This window comes from Sceloporus occidentalis, unplaced genomic scaffold, assembly GCF_023333645.1.
Source record: "Sceloporus occidentalis isolate IW3139 unplaced genomic scaffold, rSceOcc1.0.p SCAF_8, whole genome shotgun sequence".
In the NCBI taxonomy this organism is placed as follows: Eukaryota; Metazoa; Chordata; class Lepidosauria; order Squamata; family Phrynosomatidae; genus Sceloporus; species Sceloporus occidentalis.
The window spans coordinates 4087422-4105615 of record NW_028316988.1 but is presented as its reverse complement, the minus strand read 5'-3'; the positions used below and the strand labels follow the sequence as shown (position 1 = coordinate 4105615).

Below are 18194 nucleotides of genomic sequence, written 5' to 3'. Positions count from 1 at the left end.
TGATTTTAATTCATGCTAGTGTTGTCTCTCTTGGCTGTGGTTCTTCACAGGAACAATGGGAGAAGAAGACCAGAGAAGAAGGGACTCCACTGACGAAATACTATGAGCAGTGGAAGAAGCTAAGGGAGAAGGAGATACAGCTGGAGATCAGCGGCAAAGAGCGGGTATGGGTCCATAGCATGGGGACATTTTCTTCCTCAGTTGCCTCAACTTGAAGTTGATTAATTTATTGGGCTTAATTGGCTAACAATATTTTATTGGACTGAATAAAGTTCCCTATCCTGCAGAAGATTTTAATTTATTAAAAAATATTATGAAGGTTATTTTAATGCATCGCTGATGATGCTGTACATGGATGAGGAGTGCTATCTTGGAAGAGGCATTCCCACTTGTGTGTAAGAGAGAAAAGCAGGAATGCCTCTTCGGAAATGAAGCTTGTAAATAGATACAGACATTTTTTAAAAGCCAAAATAAGTATGTCCTTTTCTATTCTTCTTTATAACTTATGGTTTTATGGAAGACATTTGGAAATTGCATACATTACTCTCTAAGCAGTGGTCCCCAAAGTGTGGTCTTTAAGGGTTTTGGACTTCAGCTCCCAGAATCCCAGACTATTGGCCAACATGGCCGAGGCTTCTGGGAGCTGAAGTCCAAAATCTCTTAAAGGGCACAGTTTGGGGACCACTGCTGTAAAGGATGGGAAAATTACAGCCGTCTGGCTGAGGGTTGGGGGTTGTTGCCCAAAAAAGCAACTTCATCATGCTCTCATGTTTACAAGATAGAGTTATCCAGATTGAAGTCCTCATATGAGGGCAGCTCATGGCTAATAGGCTTCATGTGGCTCTTGCATGCTTTCATGTGTGGACCTTGGGTACCCAAGCTCTTGAATTTTCTCTCCATGTGCACTCATTGCTAGCAGCATCAGGTTCTGTTTTCCCACAGTAGCCATCCTCTAGCTTCTGTGAAGCACACCATTGTTCCTTCTAATACCACAAATTCCATGATCTACCACTGCACCTTAATGATGAGAGACGTGCATCTGTTTATTCCTCCATTTTCCTCTTTCACGACTGCTTCGTATATATATTTTTTTCATTGAGACCTCCAATATCTCTTCCACCAGTTCAGACTCAGTTGGTTTATATGCAAAGATAAGCATAGCGTTTCTCAGGCTATCCGATGTGGGGGACCAGCAATATTTCTTTCTAATGTTTCAGAGACTTGTACCATATTTATGTGCCTTGGCTACACTGGTTTCTTTTTGCATTCCTGGAAACCTGTGGTGAACCAGCCTATGGATTGGCATCGATCCATGAAGCATCGCTTTACATTGCTTGCATTGAACCTGATTTGCTGTATTGTTGTTCGTTAATTCATGTCTTTCTCACACCACACAAGGGCTTTTAATACCACTTTTCACTGCCGTGCATCCTATAAAATCTTGGGATTTGACATTGAGAAAGGGAAATTTTGAAATCTTGACCAGAGAGCTCTACTGCCTCCCCAAACTAAAAAGCTTAGGACCCCACAGGATACAGGCATGGCAGTTAAAGTGGAATTATACCACTATAGTTTTGTAGTGTGAGCAAGACCTCCATCTGAAATTATCCATCTACATCATACTCTCTTGTTAACTCCCAAGTTTCTAGTTGTCAGGGCTATCTGAAAAATCATCAGACGATGTATCCCTGATGTTATACTTTCATGTTCATGTTTGGAGGAACCCATTATGGTACAGGAAAAGCAAAAGAAAAATTGCACCATTAAAGCTGTTTCTCATGGACTTTTATTTATACTGTCTATATATTTCTGTCTCTCTTTACTCACCCACAGCTAGAAGACCTGAACTTCCCCGAAATCAAGCGGAGGAAGCCAGGCGAACACAAAGAAGATGACAAGAGGGAGTTTAAGGAACTTTTTGAGATGGACAGTGACTCAGAGGAAGAAGGCACCGGTGGCCTTTTGGTCAAAGGTATGAGGTCCGGATGGGGTTTGTGGGACTGAATGAAGCAATGAATCTTCTGGAGTCCAATGCACAATTTGTCCATTAGCCACTAGAGGTCTGCACATGGCTGCCAAATCTGCTGCAAGCTCCAACATTCCTGGGAAGCGAAGGCAGGTTGGAAGTAGTGGTTTAGCAACTAGAAGGAAACATTTTTTCTCTGCATTATTCAATGACATATTATTCAGGAGAAGAGCATCTCTAACTTTTTGAGGTGTATATGTGTGGAGGAGGGAGAGAGAGAGGCTGTTTGACATCAAGCATTTGGGGAAAACTTGCTAAATTCGAGAATACATTTTGAGGGTATTTGAGAATAAGGTTTTAAAAAGTTTGCTGAGGTTAAGGTAGGAATTTACAGAAGGGAAGAAAGGGAAGCAAAAGTTTTGGTATACCCATTTACAGCAGTTTGGCTCTGTGTTTGCATGCTTGCCTTTTATTTATGTAATGCTAACATTCGTTATTATGATATTTGTGAAATTTAAAGCTATGTATACCTAAACTCAAAAAGTGGCTACTCTTGAAAACTATTTTGGAATGCCGACTTGGGGTTTAGGGAGATAAATGGACCATAGGGCAGGGTTTGTGGGGGGATGCAATGGAATATGAAATTTTGGGGCTGGGTTGGTTGGCTGGAACCTGCCCCAAAAGCACTTCATGCGGCAGCATGTTGCCAAAGATCCTATCTATGAACACACATCTTAACACTAGAGCATTCTTCCTTATCTTTGCATTACAGGTGGTGTTTGTAGGCAAATGTAAGACGTCTTAAATGAATCCAATTAGTTAGTTAAAACTCATATAATCAGAATGCAGTTGTTCCTTCAGTCATGCAAGGATCTTATATGAGATGCTGGAGTTGTCGATTTTTTCCCCTGGAGATCTGTGGATGGCTGCTGTTGGTCACAAAGGATGTGAGAGGGCAACATAAAGATAGTTTCGATCTGAATGTGTTTGTGTGTGTTCATATGCGTGCATGTCAGGTTTTCCTCTTATCCAAATATGGATCTTTTGTTATTAATTTTTGACTCGGTCGAGGCAGGTCCTGGCAAGCCCTTGTTATAGCGATGGAAGGAAGGAACTGGTCACGGGGCTGGGCTGATTTTGATCTTGGTTGGTCTTTCTAGTCAGCACTTTTCCCTTAGATGAACTGAACAGAGCGCAGCTGCTATGCCAGAAGTGGCAGAAAGGCTGCTGGTGTGTGTTTGTGTGTTTGTGTGTGTGTTGGAGGGACAGCGGCAGCAGGACCTAGCGGTGACGGTGTTTGGGCACCCCTGGAGAGGCAATTAGGCTGCGCATGGCTGGGCCGGTGATGCTGCCTGCTTTTTTAAGGTAGCTGCCAACCCAGCGTCACGCCACTTTCCCTGCGAGGGAAGAGGCAGGGGAAATCCTGTCGGCGTGGAGCCGGCTGCCAACACGAAACGAAGTGACACATTTTGGAAGCGGCGAGCCTCCCTCGGCGGGAGAACAGCAGGAACTGTCACAGCTGGAAATCACCCTTTTTGCACCCTGCCTCCATCGCACAAGCTCTTTTCTCACCCCTTCCCTTCCTTGCCTCAGTCCATGCGCAGTGTGCATGGAGAGCAGAGGAAAGAGCAGCCAAGCCAGCTTATCGCATGAAACAAATGGCCCAAGATGGTTCCAAACAGACTTGGTGGGTTTCCAGGGGTGCATTAAAGCGTAGCTGGAGCATGTCCAGAGGGTGACCAAAATGGTGAAAGGTCTAGAAACCATGCCCTGTCAGGAGTGGGTTAGGGAGCTGGGTATGTCTAGCTTGAGGGAAAAAACGGTAATAGGTGACACGATAGACATGTTTAAATATTGAAGTGTCATTATGAGGATGAAGCAAGCTTGTTTTCTGCTGCCCCAGAAATGGATTCAAGCTACGGAAAAGAGATTGCACCTCAACATTAGGAAGAACTTCCTCATGTCAATAACTGTTTGATATTAGAATACTCAACAGTATGGTGGAGTCTCCTTTGGAGGCTTTTGGATGGCCATCTGCTTTGATTGTGTGTTCCTGCATGGCAGAGCCCAGTTAGACTGAAATATACAAAGGCTTATTCACTGAAAAATGCAAGAGGATGCAAGAGGGGTTGGACTGGATGACCCTTGAGGTCTCTTCCAACTCTATGATTCTATGTCAAAAGATGTTTCCATCTGATAAATCAGTCTGTAAGTAGAGACCTGGTCAAAGGAGGGGCGGTTGGTGTTTTCACCAAGAGAAGTGGTATATTTCGTTGGCTGGTATCCCCCAAATACAGGGACTAGAGATAGTACAGCCCCATGGAAAGTGAGAGCTAGCAGAATGACCATTGGATGGAGGACATGGGTTCTTGGCTTCCATCAGTAAGTGAGAGATACCCCCAAGAACGAAGTAAAGGCTTTCCTTGTTGACGAAGTATGTTTTCTATGTATGGTCTAGCTTTGGTTTCTTGCCTGTGTGCAGATGAGTGGAAAATAAGCCGTTAATAGCTAGGAAATTACCAATTTTCTGTTAATTAGCTGCAGCTCGCAGCCGCTCTCTCTTTTTTTGAAATTAAATATTGCAGTAGTTAAGCACTCATTAGCGTTTTATAGCGACTATAATCTCTGTGGAATAGGTTTGTCTGGAGAGCAGCCTGGCTCCTGATCGTTCCCCGTTGCAAACTTGAAACTCGGGCATTGGCTAAACCCTTAGTTGAAGCAAAGGGACCCAGTCCTTGCTCCCTTTGGGCCTTCTGTGCTGCAGTCTTAAGCAGAAAAGAGTAGCTAAGAATGGTCAGTGACTAAATGGGAAACCTGACAAAGATGCCTAAAATTAAGTGTGGTGTGAAGAAATAATGTTAAACCCCAGAGGGATCATCTGCTGAAACCAGATAGTGGGAGTTCCTAAGGAAAAGAAAGGTAGGTACTTAGACTATTAAAGTTTGAGGGGAGTGCAAGGTCCAACCCCATGCAATGCAAGAATACACATGTCTCTAAAGCCCTCTTGAGAGATGCCCATCCAACCTCTGTTGAAAGAGCTCCAAAGATGGAGACTCCACCATCTTCTTGAAACCTGTCCCACTGTCCCTCTTAGTTCTTTCTGACATTAGGCAGATTCTCTTATCTTCAAATTTGAATCCATTGATTCATCTCTGGAGCAGCAAAAAACTAGCTTGCTCCATCTTCTGCAGGATATCCCTTCAGATATTTGAAGATGGCTACTTTATACAGCAGGGTTGACAATATGGAAGAAGAAAGCTGCCTTGAGACCATGATTTCTATAGACGTTTTTGTGCGCTACAGTCCATGAAAACCTGTACAGTAGTAAATTGTAAGGACTTTTGGTGCAGGAGAGCACTGTGACGTCTTCCTCCACATTCCAGATAAAGGATAGTTGCCACCCAGTTTGGGGAATATGGGTTCCAGGGGTTCGGCTGAAACCTTCTCACCAACCTCCCGAAGTTGTCCGTCCTTTTGACATAGAATCATAGAGTTGGAAGAGAGCTCAAGGGACGTCCAGTCCAACTCCCTGCTGGATAGGAACACACAATCAAACTACTCCTGACAGATGACCATCCAGCCTCTGTTTAAAAGCCTTCAGAGAAGAAGACTCCACCGCTCTCCAAAGGAGTGTCTTCCACTGTTGGACAGCTCTTACTGTCTGTGCCCCTAAACCCAGATCCATCACTCCCCTGTCTGTCTGTGGAATGGGCCAGTGATGCTAAGAGGGAGAAAGTGAGGAGCCTTGGTTCTGGCTGTAGACAGAAGCAGGTTGAGGGGCCGGGGTGCCTTGGGCCAGAGCCACATTGAATTTCTGGGAACCGTGGCGGAGAGCAAGATGGCCTCCCGCGCCTGCCAGATTTGATCAATGGCCTGTCTGCGGCCCTGGCGGGGAGAGGCGGCAACGGAGGCATTCCTCTCATTTACCGGCTGACGGAGCTCCAGGAGGGGAGGCTTCTGCTGCGGGCGGTTATTAATGGCTCGGGGAGAGGTGGTGGATTGCCTTGTCATGAGGCAATTAAAGCCCGGGAAGAGCGGAGCCGCCGCGTCTTCGCCGGCTGAGGCGTCTCTCCAGGCTGGGCCCGTAATGAGCGATCTGTCCGCATTAGGCAGCGGCGCACCTCTAATGAACTTTAGCAGGTTTCTTCATTTATCCAGCGCGTAATCATATTACACCAATTTAATATGGGTTTTTGCACACTCTGTGTGTGTGTGTGTGGAGTGGACAAAGCTTGGGGAGAAGACAGCCTCTCTTCCCCAATCCTCCCTCTGCCTTCATTATGGGAACCAATTTCCCTGCCCATGAGAGCACAGAACATTATTAGCAAGCCTCTAATGATCCGGCGACTTGCGAGGGGCGGAAGGGTGGGTTGGAGAGGGCCAAAAGCATCTTCCTTGTATCGGCAAATGAGTTGGTCACCCCAAATGTTAGCAGGTAAGAAAGGAGGTGGACGGGAAGAGACAATAGATTATGTAATAACCATAGATGATTATCTCAGGATTTTCCCTGGGGGGAGTAGTGCTTCTTTTGCCCGCTTGCGAGTTGCGTTCCTATCTCTCGCTTTGTGCATCTTGACTAAATGAAGGATATAAGTCACCAGAGGAGGGTGATGCATATATAGGGCTGTGTGTGCCTCTTGAGTCTTGGATGGAGCTGTAGTCCTGGCAGCGTGATGGTATTCTTACTACTCTTGTTGGTATTACTATTATTAATTCTGCTTTTGTAACTAGGAAGTGGCTGACTCCGGTAAAACAATGTAGTAAACTATACAAATTTTAAAAATTAAAATCCTGCCGAAAATAGCAACTGGAACTATAAAACTGCATATGTAAGGTATCTATTTTACCTGCCTACGGCTGGAATAAATATATTTATCTGCGACTGTCCCATTGAATTTAGTGGACTTCCTTCCTTCTAATAGGCCTGCTCCATTATTGTTTCACTCTATCTTCAGAATTATGAGGGATTTGCAATGTTTTCCCCCCTTTCTTCCCTCCTCCCCAAAACCACTCCAGAAGTTTCCAGCCCAGTTTTCTGCCTTTCACTGGGCCGGCCAGATGGATCTGGATGGCTAAGCGACAAGACAACCCAACAACACATGCCTCAACAATAACAATCCTGGTAAAGTGATAGTCTGAGACTCACAATTGTGTACCAAGCTATCTATAATGCTAGTCTGTAATCATATTACTAGTGTAATGGTCAAGGACCTGAAGGCAGTACTGCCCTCTTGCCCAACCCCAACAACTCCTGGCACTGATTTTAAGAGCTATACTGCCTCTCTGCAAGGAGTTTCTGTTTTTCTAAACTCTAACAGCCTCTGATAAGACTTTTATGCGCTCCATAAATTTCTCCACGCCTTCTTGAAATCCATCTGAAGTCAGCACTTGCACTTTGTGGCAGGAGTTTTGCAAAAAATAGTGTGGGAAATGGCACTCCAAGGCCCATTCTTTCTCTTTTCCTGGAAGGATGCGGCACCTCACCTCCCCACATCAGCAACCACAACCTGTGTGTGTGTGCGCGATGCCCCTTTTCTTACAATGTCTGCTACCCGTCCTGGGGGTGATGAGGGGAAGGAGAAGGAAGGGTTAAGAGGAGGAGGAGGGAGCGCGGAGAATTTCCCATCCTTGCCTTTCCCCTCCCGCTGCACCTCCAGTAATAGCTTCATCGTTAAAGTGATTAATGCGGCCTTTAGAGCGCTTGCTTCCCGACCAAATTGTATTAAAAGTCAGGCTAATATCTCCGGCGCTCTTTCTCTCGCCAGCAGGGATTCCGGTGGGGGAACGCACGGGGATGTGGCCCAGTAAGAACACGATGCTCTTGGCTCCGAGTGCGAAGGAGGAGGCTGGGGAAGAGGTGCATAATGCCACAGTGGACGGCAGTTTCCTCCTAGCATGCCCCAGGCAAGCAAAAGCCCCTGATGGGTTGCCGTCTTGGAGAGGAGTGGCAGGGCAAGGTTCAAATTCTTTCCCTCTCGTGATGCTCTCTGGGTGGCCTTGTCCAAATTGTCCCTCTTGGGAGCCCGGCCTTCTCTGCTAATCCAGGAAGACAGGAGAGAAGGGTTTTATAAAGCAGCCTGGAATTTGGAAAGCTCCCGGATGTGGATGGAAGTGTCATCCCTGCCACATGGTGCCTTACATAAACTAATGTGAGCCTGGCATTCACACCTGTGGGCACGTATAAGTCTCCATTTTATGTGCCTTGCAATCTGGATTTTAAGAGGGAGGAAAAAAATAAGGACAAGAGAGGACAACTGTGGGTTAATTGATAAGGCTTTCAATGGACAGTATAAGGCCAGATATCTCACTGCCACACAACATTTATGGCTACTGCTTTTGTTGTGTGCCTTCAGGTCACTTGCAACTTAGGGTATAACCCTAAGGCAACCCTATTCAACTCTTCTGGGGCTGAGAACTCAGATTTCATGGAGGGTGAGCATTTTGGAATAGGAGTGGTAAATAAGTGTCCGTTCGGAGAGGGACCAGGGGACAGGGCAGTCATTTGATTCTGTCTGGCTCTTTCTGACCTGCCTTATGTGGGCTTAAAACAGAGAGGAGGGAGTGTTACATGTTAAGCGCCTTGGCAGAGATGTACAGTTGCCCTCCATATCCATTGATTCTTTATCCACAGATTCAAGCATTCCCGGCGTGAAAATATTCATATATATATATTCCAAAAAAGCAAACCTTGATTGGGCTATTTTATATAGGGACACCATTTTACTGTGCTGTTGCATTTAATGGGTCTTGAGCATCCACAGGTTTTGGTATCCATGGGGGTCTTATAGACCTATACATGAATATATATAATAAGTTCAAAAAAGCAAACCTTGATTTTACCATTTTCTATAAGAGACACCATTTTACTGTGCCCTTGTATTTAATGGGCCTTGAGCATCCATGGATTTTGGAACCAAATCCCAGTATATACCAAGGGCCGACTGTAATAATAAAGCATAACAAATGAAGAAAAAGGGACAGAAGAGGCGGTAAAATCACATTGCAGATCCCCGCTGGGGTATTTAGTTAGAAAAGTGTTTTCTGAAGTTGTGACAGCTGCTTCCTTATGTGCCTCTGCTCCTCTGTATCAGACGCATTGGCCGGCCACAAAGGTAGTAAGAATTAATCAAGGTGTTGGCTTTGCGCTTGCCAGGTGCAGCTGAGCACCATCAGGGCGCCCCGTCAGAGCAGCGGAGGATGGCTGTCGCTGATCATCCTTTTCCATGATGAATGGGGGAAGAGACGGTCTTTTTGTTTCCGCTGCTCTCCTGCGCTCGCAGAGATAGGCCTGCTCAGGTGCTTGTCAACATTATCTGTCGCAGGAGTGGCGCTGCCATCCATCTTGCAGTGGAAGGGGGGAAAGGTTGGGGCAGCGGCTGGGGGATGAATACTCTGGAAGGGGTTGCATTGAAGTTGGAGCCAAGGTGCATTTAGGTGGGTGGGTGAATGGAGTGAAAGTTCTCTGGTAAACACATACTCTTCAATTTGGGAGAATTCAGATTTCCATTCTCTTTTAAACCTCCTCTCTCCTTGGTAGCAACGTGGGGATGAAGTCTGTATAAATTTGTTGGAATGGCATGATGCTTGTTGTTGTTTGCTATCAAATTGACTTCCAATTTATGACGTTCCTATGCCTGAAAGACCTCCAAGATCTCTTGCCCTACTCAGGTCTTGCAGACTCAGAACAACTGTTAGTAATTGGATTGAATCAATCCACCTGTAGTACAATCCTCTCTTCTTACCACCTTCCACTTTAGCAAGCATTGGCCTGTTACAGACTGCCAAAATAAAGCTGCTTCGGGTCTCTTTGGAGGTATGTTATTTAAATGATGCATGCACCCTAAGAATCCGGAAGCTGCACCAAAGCTGCCCTCCAGTGCTTAGGAATGGAGTGTGGCTTTGGTGCGACCTCCGGACTCTTAGGACCCATGCATCGTTTAAATAGCATACCTCCAAAGAGACCCGAAGCAGCTTTATTTTGGCAGTCTGGAACAGGCCATTGTAATATTTTTAATGTTCCGTTATCTCATGATATGTCCAGATATGACCGCCTTAGTTTGGTCATCTTCATTTCTAGTGATAGTTGAGGCTTGATTTGCTCTAAGACCAGTTCTTTTCAGCAGTCCATGCTATATTATTTAAACTAGGCAGCTTTATTCTGTATGAGTTTGGTTTGGAGGTTCAGTTAGACATTTGGAAGATGCCACCTTCAACTGTGTGCCTAGTATGTCTCTCTCCTGGCTGAACGTCCTGCCTGTCTTCTGTTGGAGTCCATACAAACACAGCTAAGTGTCGCTGCTATTTTCTCTGGGCAAGGAGTAATCGGCTGCACTTAGCCCAGCTGGCTCTGGCGGAGCTGAAGCGGGGGGGTAGCAAAGCAAGACAGGTGCAGAAGACTGGCTGGTCCACAAAGACAACTTGGGCTGGTTAAACTGGAAAAGGGTAGTCTAATGGTTGCATGGGAGGAGTGTTGACTTATGGCAACCCCATGAATTTCATAGACTTCTTAGGCAAGGAATACTCAGAGGTGGTTTGCAACTAGGATTAGAACCTGAAAAGTATAAAAGAATAATTAGAGTGGAGTTAGACAGATTTAGCAACTTCCGTGATTGTATTATTGTGGGCAATTTTTATTTGGGGGAATTGGATGATACGTTCATTGAATGTGTAAACTTTGGATCTATGGACCATAATAAGTTATGACTAACTGACTGTCATTTCCTTCCTCTGAAATATAGCCTCCAGCACATGGCATTTGTTGTCACATCTCTTATCCAAGTACTAACCAGGGCTGATCCTACTTAGCTTCTAAAGTCAGACAGTATCCGGTGCCTGTAGGGCAGTGGTCCCCAAAATGTGCCCTTTAAGAGGTCTTGGACTTCAGCTCCCAGAGGTTTCAGCCATGTTGGCCAATAGTCTGGGATTCTGGGAGCTGACGTCCCAAATCCCTTAAAGAGCAGAGTTTGGGGACCACTGCTGTAGGGTATTTGGCCCCAATTAGGAGTGTACCTTATAAAAAATGTGTGCCCCAATGGCTTGCAGAGTGTAGTGGGTCTGGAGCATAAGCAAGGGAAGACCCCCAATACACATCTCAGCTCAGCCTCGAACAGAGTTGTTGATTCACTGCCTCAGTCCTCCAAGTGTCCTCTCTCCAGCCACTCCAGGGTGCAATATAGGGATGCTCATTCTTAATGGTGTGTTGCATAGTAAGTGGTACTTTTGGTGGACTGCGATTATGATGATTCCTTGCAAATCCAATTTTAGTTCCGCCAAGCCTGTCACCATTCCTGTCTGTCACAACAGTTTCTCCGCTTTTCCAATCTGAAGCTGGTTTAAAATGTGTGAACCCACCCCTGCCTCCCGCTGCGGCTGTGATATGACTTGTACTCCACTGTATAAGGCCATTTATGTTAAAGAAAGGGGTCTTCCACTTCCTAAACAGTTCTTCAACATATGTTCATGGTTATGCCAATTTATGGTCGGACCAATTTGTGCAGCTCTCTTTTTCTTTGGCAACTTGCAGCTCCATGTAGGCTAAATTTGGGGTTTCTTTGTGCTGTGTTTTCTTGCCTGCGAGTGACTGAAGCCTGTCTTTCTAAATCGGCTTTTCATTTCTGTTCTTTGACGCAGAGAAATCAAAGGCCAAGAAGGGCAGCTTAGACAGCGCTTCGTTCGGCAGCAGTGAAGAGGAGGAGGAAGACGACGATGATGGAGAATATGAAGTGGAGGATGAGGACGACGAAGAGGAAGAGAACTGGAGTGATTCAGATGGTAAGAAGGGTTTAGTTCTAGCTGGATGGGGTAACAACTTTGTGTTTGTGTGGTGTTACTTAGGTCCTTGTTTACATGTTGCTGACCCCTGTCATGAAGTCAGAAGAGCAGAGTTGAGTGATCAAAGCAGATTGTTCTGGAAACACAGTTCTCTGTAGGAAAGAGCGATAACTTTATCGGCCAACCACAACGCACAAAACACATGAGTTCTATCTCCATATAAAATAATGGGGTCAAATAATGGTATAGGGAAAGGGAGAACTGGGAGGTCTCAGCCTTCAAACATTGCAGTGGTTAACTTTGATATTTGAGGATCCTTCCTTGTTCTTTTGGAGCCCTTTGTATGGAAGAGTATGTGACCCGAAGCACTGTTCTCATGCGGAGCTCAGAAGCGATGGGTTACAAACAGCACTCCTCACTTGCAAAGAGGTTAAAAGTTACTTTCAGGGTCATTCCTACTCAATTCAAAGTAACTTCAGGGATATATTTGAGTGGAATTTCTTAGCTTTTGTGCCAGTCTCTTAACAACTGGTGGTGAATAGAATGAACAGAACAAACTAGTTTTTGAGCATCATAATGAAAACACTGGCAGAGAATGGGAACGATTGTCAAAAGTGGCTTTCCAAGCTTGGCTCTGATGTTAAACTCCCTTGAGATAGTCAGAGGGTTTAGCCATTGTCACAGGCAGCAGCTGCTCAGTTTCTAATGCCATTGCTAGCCAGTGTGACTTGGACCCTGTTGTGGTGCTCCCTCCTCCTGGCATTTCCTCCGAGGGAGGCAGCTGGCCCTCAGAAATGGAGCGTTGGGTGCCAACTTGCTCTGGGACGGGGCAGCAACTCTGCCTTTTTGACTTGGACCAAACTGGCTGAGAGGATGCCAGCCATGTGATCTTGGAAAGGTGATGGATGGGCACATTGAGGGCCAGCTGGGACTTCAGACAGAACCAAGGGGGGTGGCATCTGCAGGGGTCATTTTGGCTTGGCTTTAAAGAGAGAACAACACAGTTCCAGCAGAATAAAGTCACTTGTGTGCATTTGCATTTAAGGGCATGTGTCTTAGTAGTGGTGTTTGTGTTGGAGTGTGTGTTTTGGAAGTGGGGTGCCCACTGCCTTCCTCCCACCTCCCTTTCTTCAGCCTGATTTTGCCCCTGGCCAGATTTCAAGCGAAAATGAGAGGGAGGGAGAGCCACGCGCAGCCCACTGAGTGAGTCACTGTGGCAGATGGCAGAGGGTTGGCACATGAGCCCCTCTGCTGTTGCCCAGAATAGATGAGCAGCGGAGACGAGAGCCGAAGATGGCTGTGAACACTTGGCACCATTTCCTCACCACATCTCAGAGCCATTTCTTAGCGGCTGCCGGCCTGGCAAGGCAGAGAAGCTCCTTCCCTCAACGCCTTGGTGTGCATTCACACTGAATGCTCCATCAGTCCTCTTTTCCAGGGCATTTTGCAGAGGGCTTTCCTTGTGTGTGTGTGTCTTTGCTTGAATTGGGACTTGTAGTGCTTTTGGTTACCTTTTTGAAAAATCAGGCTGTAGTACAAAACTCTCTCCTCCAGTCCACCTCCTTTTTGTATCTGTAGATCATGATGAAGTAGTATAAGACAGCCCTTGAATTATGTGTTAGTTATCCTCCACCCCTAGAACTATAAAAGCAACTGCAATGTTGGTTCATCTGCTAGAGGAGGGTTTGTTGTTGTTGTTGTTGTTGTGTGCCTTCAAGCCTTTCCGACTTACAGTGACCCTAAGATGAATCTATCACAGGGTTTTCTTGGTCAGTTTCTTCAATTGATAAGCGACTGCCACAAAAGCTGAGAAATTCCACTCAAATATACCCTTGATGTTACTTTAATTAAGTAGGAACCACTACCCAGTAACTTGTAATCTCTTTGCAAATAAAGGGTGCTGCTTGTAACTCATCACTTCTGAGCTCTGCATGAGAACAGTGTCTTAGGTCACATACAAAGGGCTCCAGCCATCCCCCGAGGCTGAGAGAGTGTGACCTGCCCTGTGTGTCTCCACAGCCCCACTGGGATTTGAATCCTGGTGTCCAGAGCCATATTCCCACACTCATGCTGGCTCTCAATATGGGTAAAGAGGGCTGTAGTTATCCTTTCTTAAAGTGTAATGGCAATGTAGTTCATTACTGAAGAAGCAATGTTAGTAATAGAGTTCAGAAGTAAGTAATATACAGCAACACTTGAGACCATTACTTTGGGGGGAACATGTACTTCATACTCCAGACTCAAGGATATAGCCATGTTAGTCTGTAGAATCTGTATGTAGTAAGTTCTTGTAGTACCTTTGAAGATGCACTGAAAGAAAGAAAAGTTGGCAGCAGGAGCTTTCATAGACTTAGGTCTACTTCCCCAGATGCATTTGATCCACTGAGAAAGTATAGTCTGCAAAAGCTCATGCTGCCAACTTCTTTCTTTCTGTTAGTCTCAAAGGTGCTACAAGGTCTATTGTACTCTAGTTCCTTCCAGGCTCTGTCAGAATTGCATTCTTTTGGGTAACCCTTAATGCCAAAATGGGAGGGCGGTTATTTCAAACCTTATATTTCTGTGATGAGAAAGTGATTTGGAAGTTGGAATGGGATGGAGGAGAGAACTGCTTAAACCAGAGGTCCCCCAAACTGTGCTCTTTAAGGGATTTTGGATTCAGCTCCCAGAATCCCATACTATTGGCCAACATGGCTGAGGCTTCTGAGAGCTGAAGTCCAAAATATCTTTAAAGGGCACAGTTTGGGGACCACTGGTTTAAGCAGTTCTCCACTGCAGAACTGTTGCTGTGTTTCTTATATTGCAGGGGTCCCCTACTCTCTGTAAGCCACCTTCCTTTATCCCCTGCACCCTGGCATGGCAGGATTGGCACCTCTCTTCTCTCTTCCTTCCGCAGGGAGCGATGCCAAGAGGTCCAAGCACAAAGGAGTCCGGAAACAGATCTCTCAGGCGGAGCTGCGCCAACTGGCCCAGGGACCGGAGGATGTGGTGGAAGAGCTGGACTTCTCCGACGAGGACGACGTGTGACGGCACCATGCGGGGAAAACATTCAGCTGGAGCCTTCCTCCCTTGCGGAGAACCGCAAGTGACTTTTGAGGGAAGGTAGGAGCTGGCCGAGGGGGGTAACCCAGCTTCCCCCCTTCGAAGCAGCGCTTGGGGTGGGAAAGATGTTGCTCCATTGAAGCTGCCCCCCAAGGCACCACTTGGAATGCGAAAATCTTCTCCAGCCGCGTTTTATGCGTGGAGGAGAAGCACAATAAAATTTGCGGTTTGGCAGGGGGGGGGGCTGTGAAGCCGTTCAGCTGAGGCAATAAAAGGCCCGGTTGCAAATTCACCTCTTAAATAATGTGAGGCAGATGAAGCTGCCGTTGCCACTCAGATTCCTGTTTGGCTTTTTTAGACTCCAAACCATCCTTCCCTCTCTGCAGTTCAGTTTGTCTGGGGACCATGCAAGCCTTGCGTGGAAGAATTAGCTGTTTTTAAAGCATTGTAGCTTTTATTAAAAAAAGGAAAACCAAGATTTTGTCTGTTTGGTTTCTTGCGAGTGTTTAGGTCCCACACACATCTTACCCTGGTGCCAGGTCAGAGCATACACTCTTTCCTTGAATGCAAAGGTATAGCTGTGTTAGTCTGTTGGATCAGTATGTAGAGAGCTCTTGTAGCACCTTGTGGATACATCCGAGGAACTAGCAGACTTCAGTCTACAAAAGCTTATGCCACCAACTTCTTTGTTTCAGTTAGTCTCAAAGGTGCTGCAAGATCTCTCTACATCAGTGGTCCCCAAACGGTGCTCCTTAGGGGATTTTGGACTTCAACTCCCAGAATCCCAGACTATTGGCCAATATGGCTGAGGCCTCTGGAAGCTGAAGTCCAAAGTCTCTTAAAGGGCACAGTTTGGGGACCACTGCACTACATACTCATCTTTTCTTGAACAGGTGTTGCACAAAGGTTTGCCCCTTCTAGTTTTCTGGTTTACTTTGAAGTGCTCTCCCTTCTCCCTTGGAATCTGCCCTCTTCTGTTTTTATTAGTGCCCACGATAATTTATGAGGACAGAATAGAAAGATCATGGAATCATAGAGTTGGAAGTGACCACAAGGGCCATCCAGTCCAACCCTTGGCTTTACCACCCTTGGTCATCTTGGTCCGACTCCCGCAGCCATCCGTTTTCATACTTGCCCACATACTGAGGTGGTTTTTGCAGCAGCACATAAACCTCTTTGTCATTTGTGAACACAGGACGTGAGACAGATCTCTCCAAGGTGGCATTGACTGTAGGCTTGTGATGGTAAGGCCTTTGTATACCTTGCCTTTTTAGAACCATAGGCACAGCTGACTTAAAACAGCCAACTTTCTTCCATTGTGTGAAGGGCAAAACAGACCAGGATTTGGTACTTAACCATAGCCAACTGGTCCTTCCTGAAACAATAGGTCCTAGTGTGCATTTTATAAATGCTATGGTTAAGTAAGCCTTCCAAATAGTTTTCCTGGAAGAGACTTGGACATAGAAAATGCATATTATTTAAGCATTTTTGATTTCCTGTTGGATGGAAATGGACACATTGGAGAGCACTGGATTCACATCTACATCCTTTTGAAACCCACTCATCACTTCTGTGCCGTATTCTTCAAATATTGTAAGTAAGACCCTCGCCTTCCCTTAAAAGCTTGGAAACACACAGTCAACCTGCGGATCAACCATTTTATAAATTAAGTGATTTCTTTTTATTATTATTTAAATCGTTTTGCTGGAAAGCATTGGCCTTTGAGGTGACGGATAATTACCATTTACAATATATAATAAAAGAAGCTACGGTACCCACCAAAGCTGTCTTTCTCTGGTTCCTTTTCCCTTTTCGAAAACGCAAAGAAAACAAAAAGGACGAAAGGGGGAAAAAAGGTAGAACGTGCAGGAGGCGTTTTGAAACAGAAAAGAGAGAAAATACGGACAGGTGTCAATCACATGATTGTTTTCCACTACTGTACAAATTGTGAGGCGGGGGCCAAGGATGGCTGGCAGCTGGCATAAGCTGAGCCCCACTGGGCACAACTCAGGTACCTCTTACCTGGTCTTAAGAGGGCCAGGTAAAATGTGCAACTCCATATCCTCTGCAACAAAGCTCCCTTTTGACCCCTCTCTCCAAAATATCCACACACACGCACACACACACACATTCCCCACGTACAAAATAAAAACGGAACACACAATTTCTGTACACACACCGTTTGAGGAGGGGAGACTCTCGGCCTCCGCATTCCTGCTCTCCCCTTTGTTCCCTACCGCTATATTATTATTATCATTAATCATTATTATTATTAGGTTTCTTTCACAAGTCTGTGCAGGGAGATTTCACAGTCCATCTGCAGCGTTGGAGCAGCAAAACCCTGAAAAATGCAATTTAAAGAAAACAAAGAAACGCCAAGAAAGCCAAAACGGCGTACCCCGCAGAGCCTAGCTGCGTCGTACCATCCAAACGGAAGTAAACATGGACCGGAACTCGAGCGCTGGGTCAGTTCATGTCTGTCTTTGGTATTGTTTCAAAAGTTGTGAGCGATGCATAGACACCCTGAAGGAGGAACTCTTTACAAGTTAAAAAAATAAAATGGAGGGGAGATCAGAGGTTTCCTCACAAGTTTGAGGGACCGGGGAGGGAAAAGGCGACAAGAGGGTCCGAGTGTCTCCTTGGACCTTCTTCCAAGTTGCATTCCATGAAGGCGAAAGAAAGAAAGCAAACGTTCCTTCCCTCCTCTCCCCAAAATCGTACCTCCCTTCAAATTGCTTCCAAGAAATCTTTGGATTCAATGCCCCTGCCTCCTATCATCCTGACCACCACCTTAAAATCCCAAAGCTGAATGCATTATTATCAAATGACCACCTGGGCTCTCGAAGTTCGGAGAAGCTTGGAGGTTTCAGCTCCAGAGACTCGAGGGGTGAAGCAGGAGGAGCCAGGCTTGGGCAGAGGCAGCGGGGCAGTTAAGATGGTGGCTTTGCAGCGTCATTGAGACCGGCCAATAAAGGGTTTCCGTTTTCCTGCTTTGGCGAGATGCGGCTGCTGGGGAGGAGAGTGCTGTTGTAGGGCGAGGAGGCCATGCTTCCGGTTGAGGACGGGCGAAGTTCGGCCGGAGGCAGGTCCCGATCTGTGGGTCGCAGGCCAGGCGGCTGTAGCGGAAAGGCCATGGGGAAGCTGGCCATATACAAGACACGGCCAACTCTCTTGGCTACCTGTGGAGGGAGAACACACAGGCAAACAACATCAATGTGCAGCAATGGAAAAACCACACAGGCAAGAAAGCTCACAGACCTTAGAAGCAGCGTTGAACTTTGAAGTCGAAGGCTTTTGTGGCCGGCATCCATAGTTTCTTGTGGGTTTTTCGGGCTGTGTGGCCATGTTCTAAAAGTTTATTTCTGACTTCGCCAGCATCTGTGGCTGGCATCTTCAGAGAAGGAATGTCAGGAATAAA

The 18194-nt window shown here is 46.0% G+C and overlaps 2 protein-coding genes across 4 annotated transcripts in view; one reads left to right on the top strand and one right to left on the bottom strand.

Annotated features, from left to right (window-relative positions):
- NOC2L (NOC2 like nucleolar associated transcriptional repressor) overlaps positions 1-15252 on the top strand; it is a 50601-nt gene extending 35349 nt beyond the window's left edge. Inside the window, exons 16-19 of the mRNA XM_089534261.1 lie at positions 51-164; positions 1834-1972; positions 11597-11737; positions 14631-15252. Coding sequence (XP_089390387.1) covers positions 51-164; positions 1834-1972; positions 11597-11737; positions 14631-14761 — 525 coding nt within the window. The 3' untranslated portion in view covers positions 14762-15252. The remainder of the gene's footprint in view (positions 1-50; positions 165-1833; positions 1973-11596; positions 11738-14630) is intronic.
- A 1070-nt stretch (positions 15253-16322) lies between these two features.
- The window catches only part of SAMD11 (sterile alpha motif domain containing 11), a 141638-nt gene continuing 139766 nt past the window's right edge, over positions 16323-18194 (bottom strand). For 2 of the 3 annotated variants that reach the window (XM_089534258.1, XM_089534259.1), the window contains one exon: positions 16323-17955. In XM_089534258.1, the coding sequence (XP_089390384.1) occupies positions 17707-17955 (249 nt within the window). In that variant the 3' untranslated portion in view covers positions 16323-17706. The remainder of the gene's footprint in view (positions 17956-18194) is intronic. The other variant, XM_089534260.1, reaches the window with a different exon arrangement.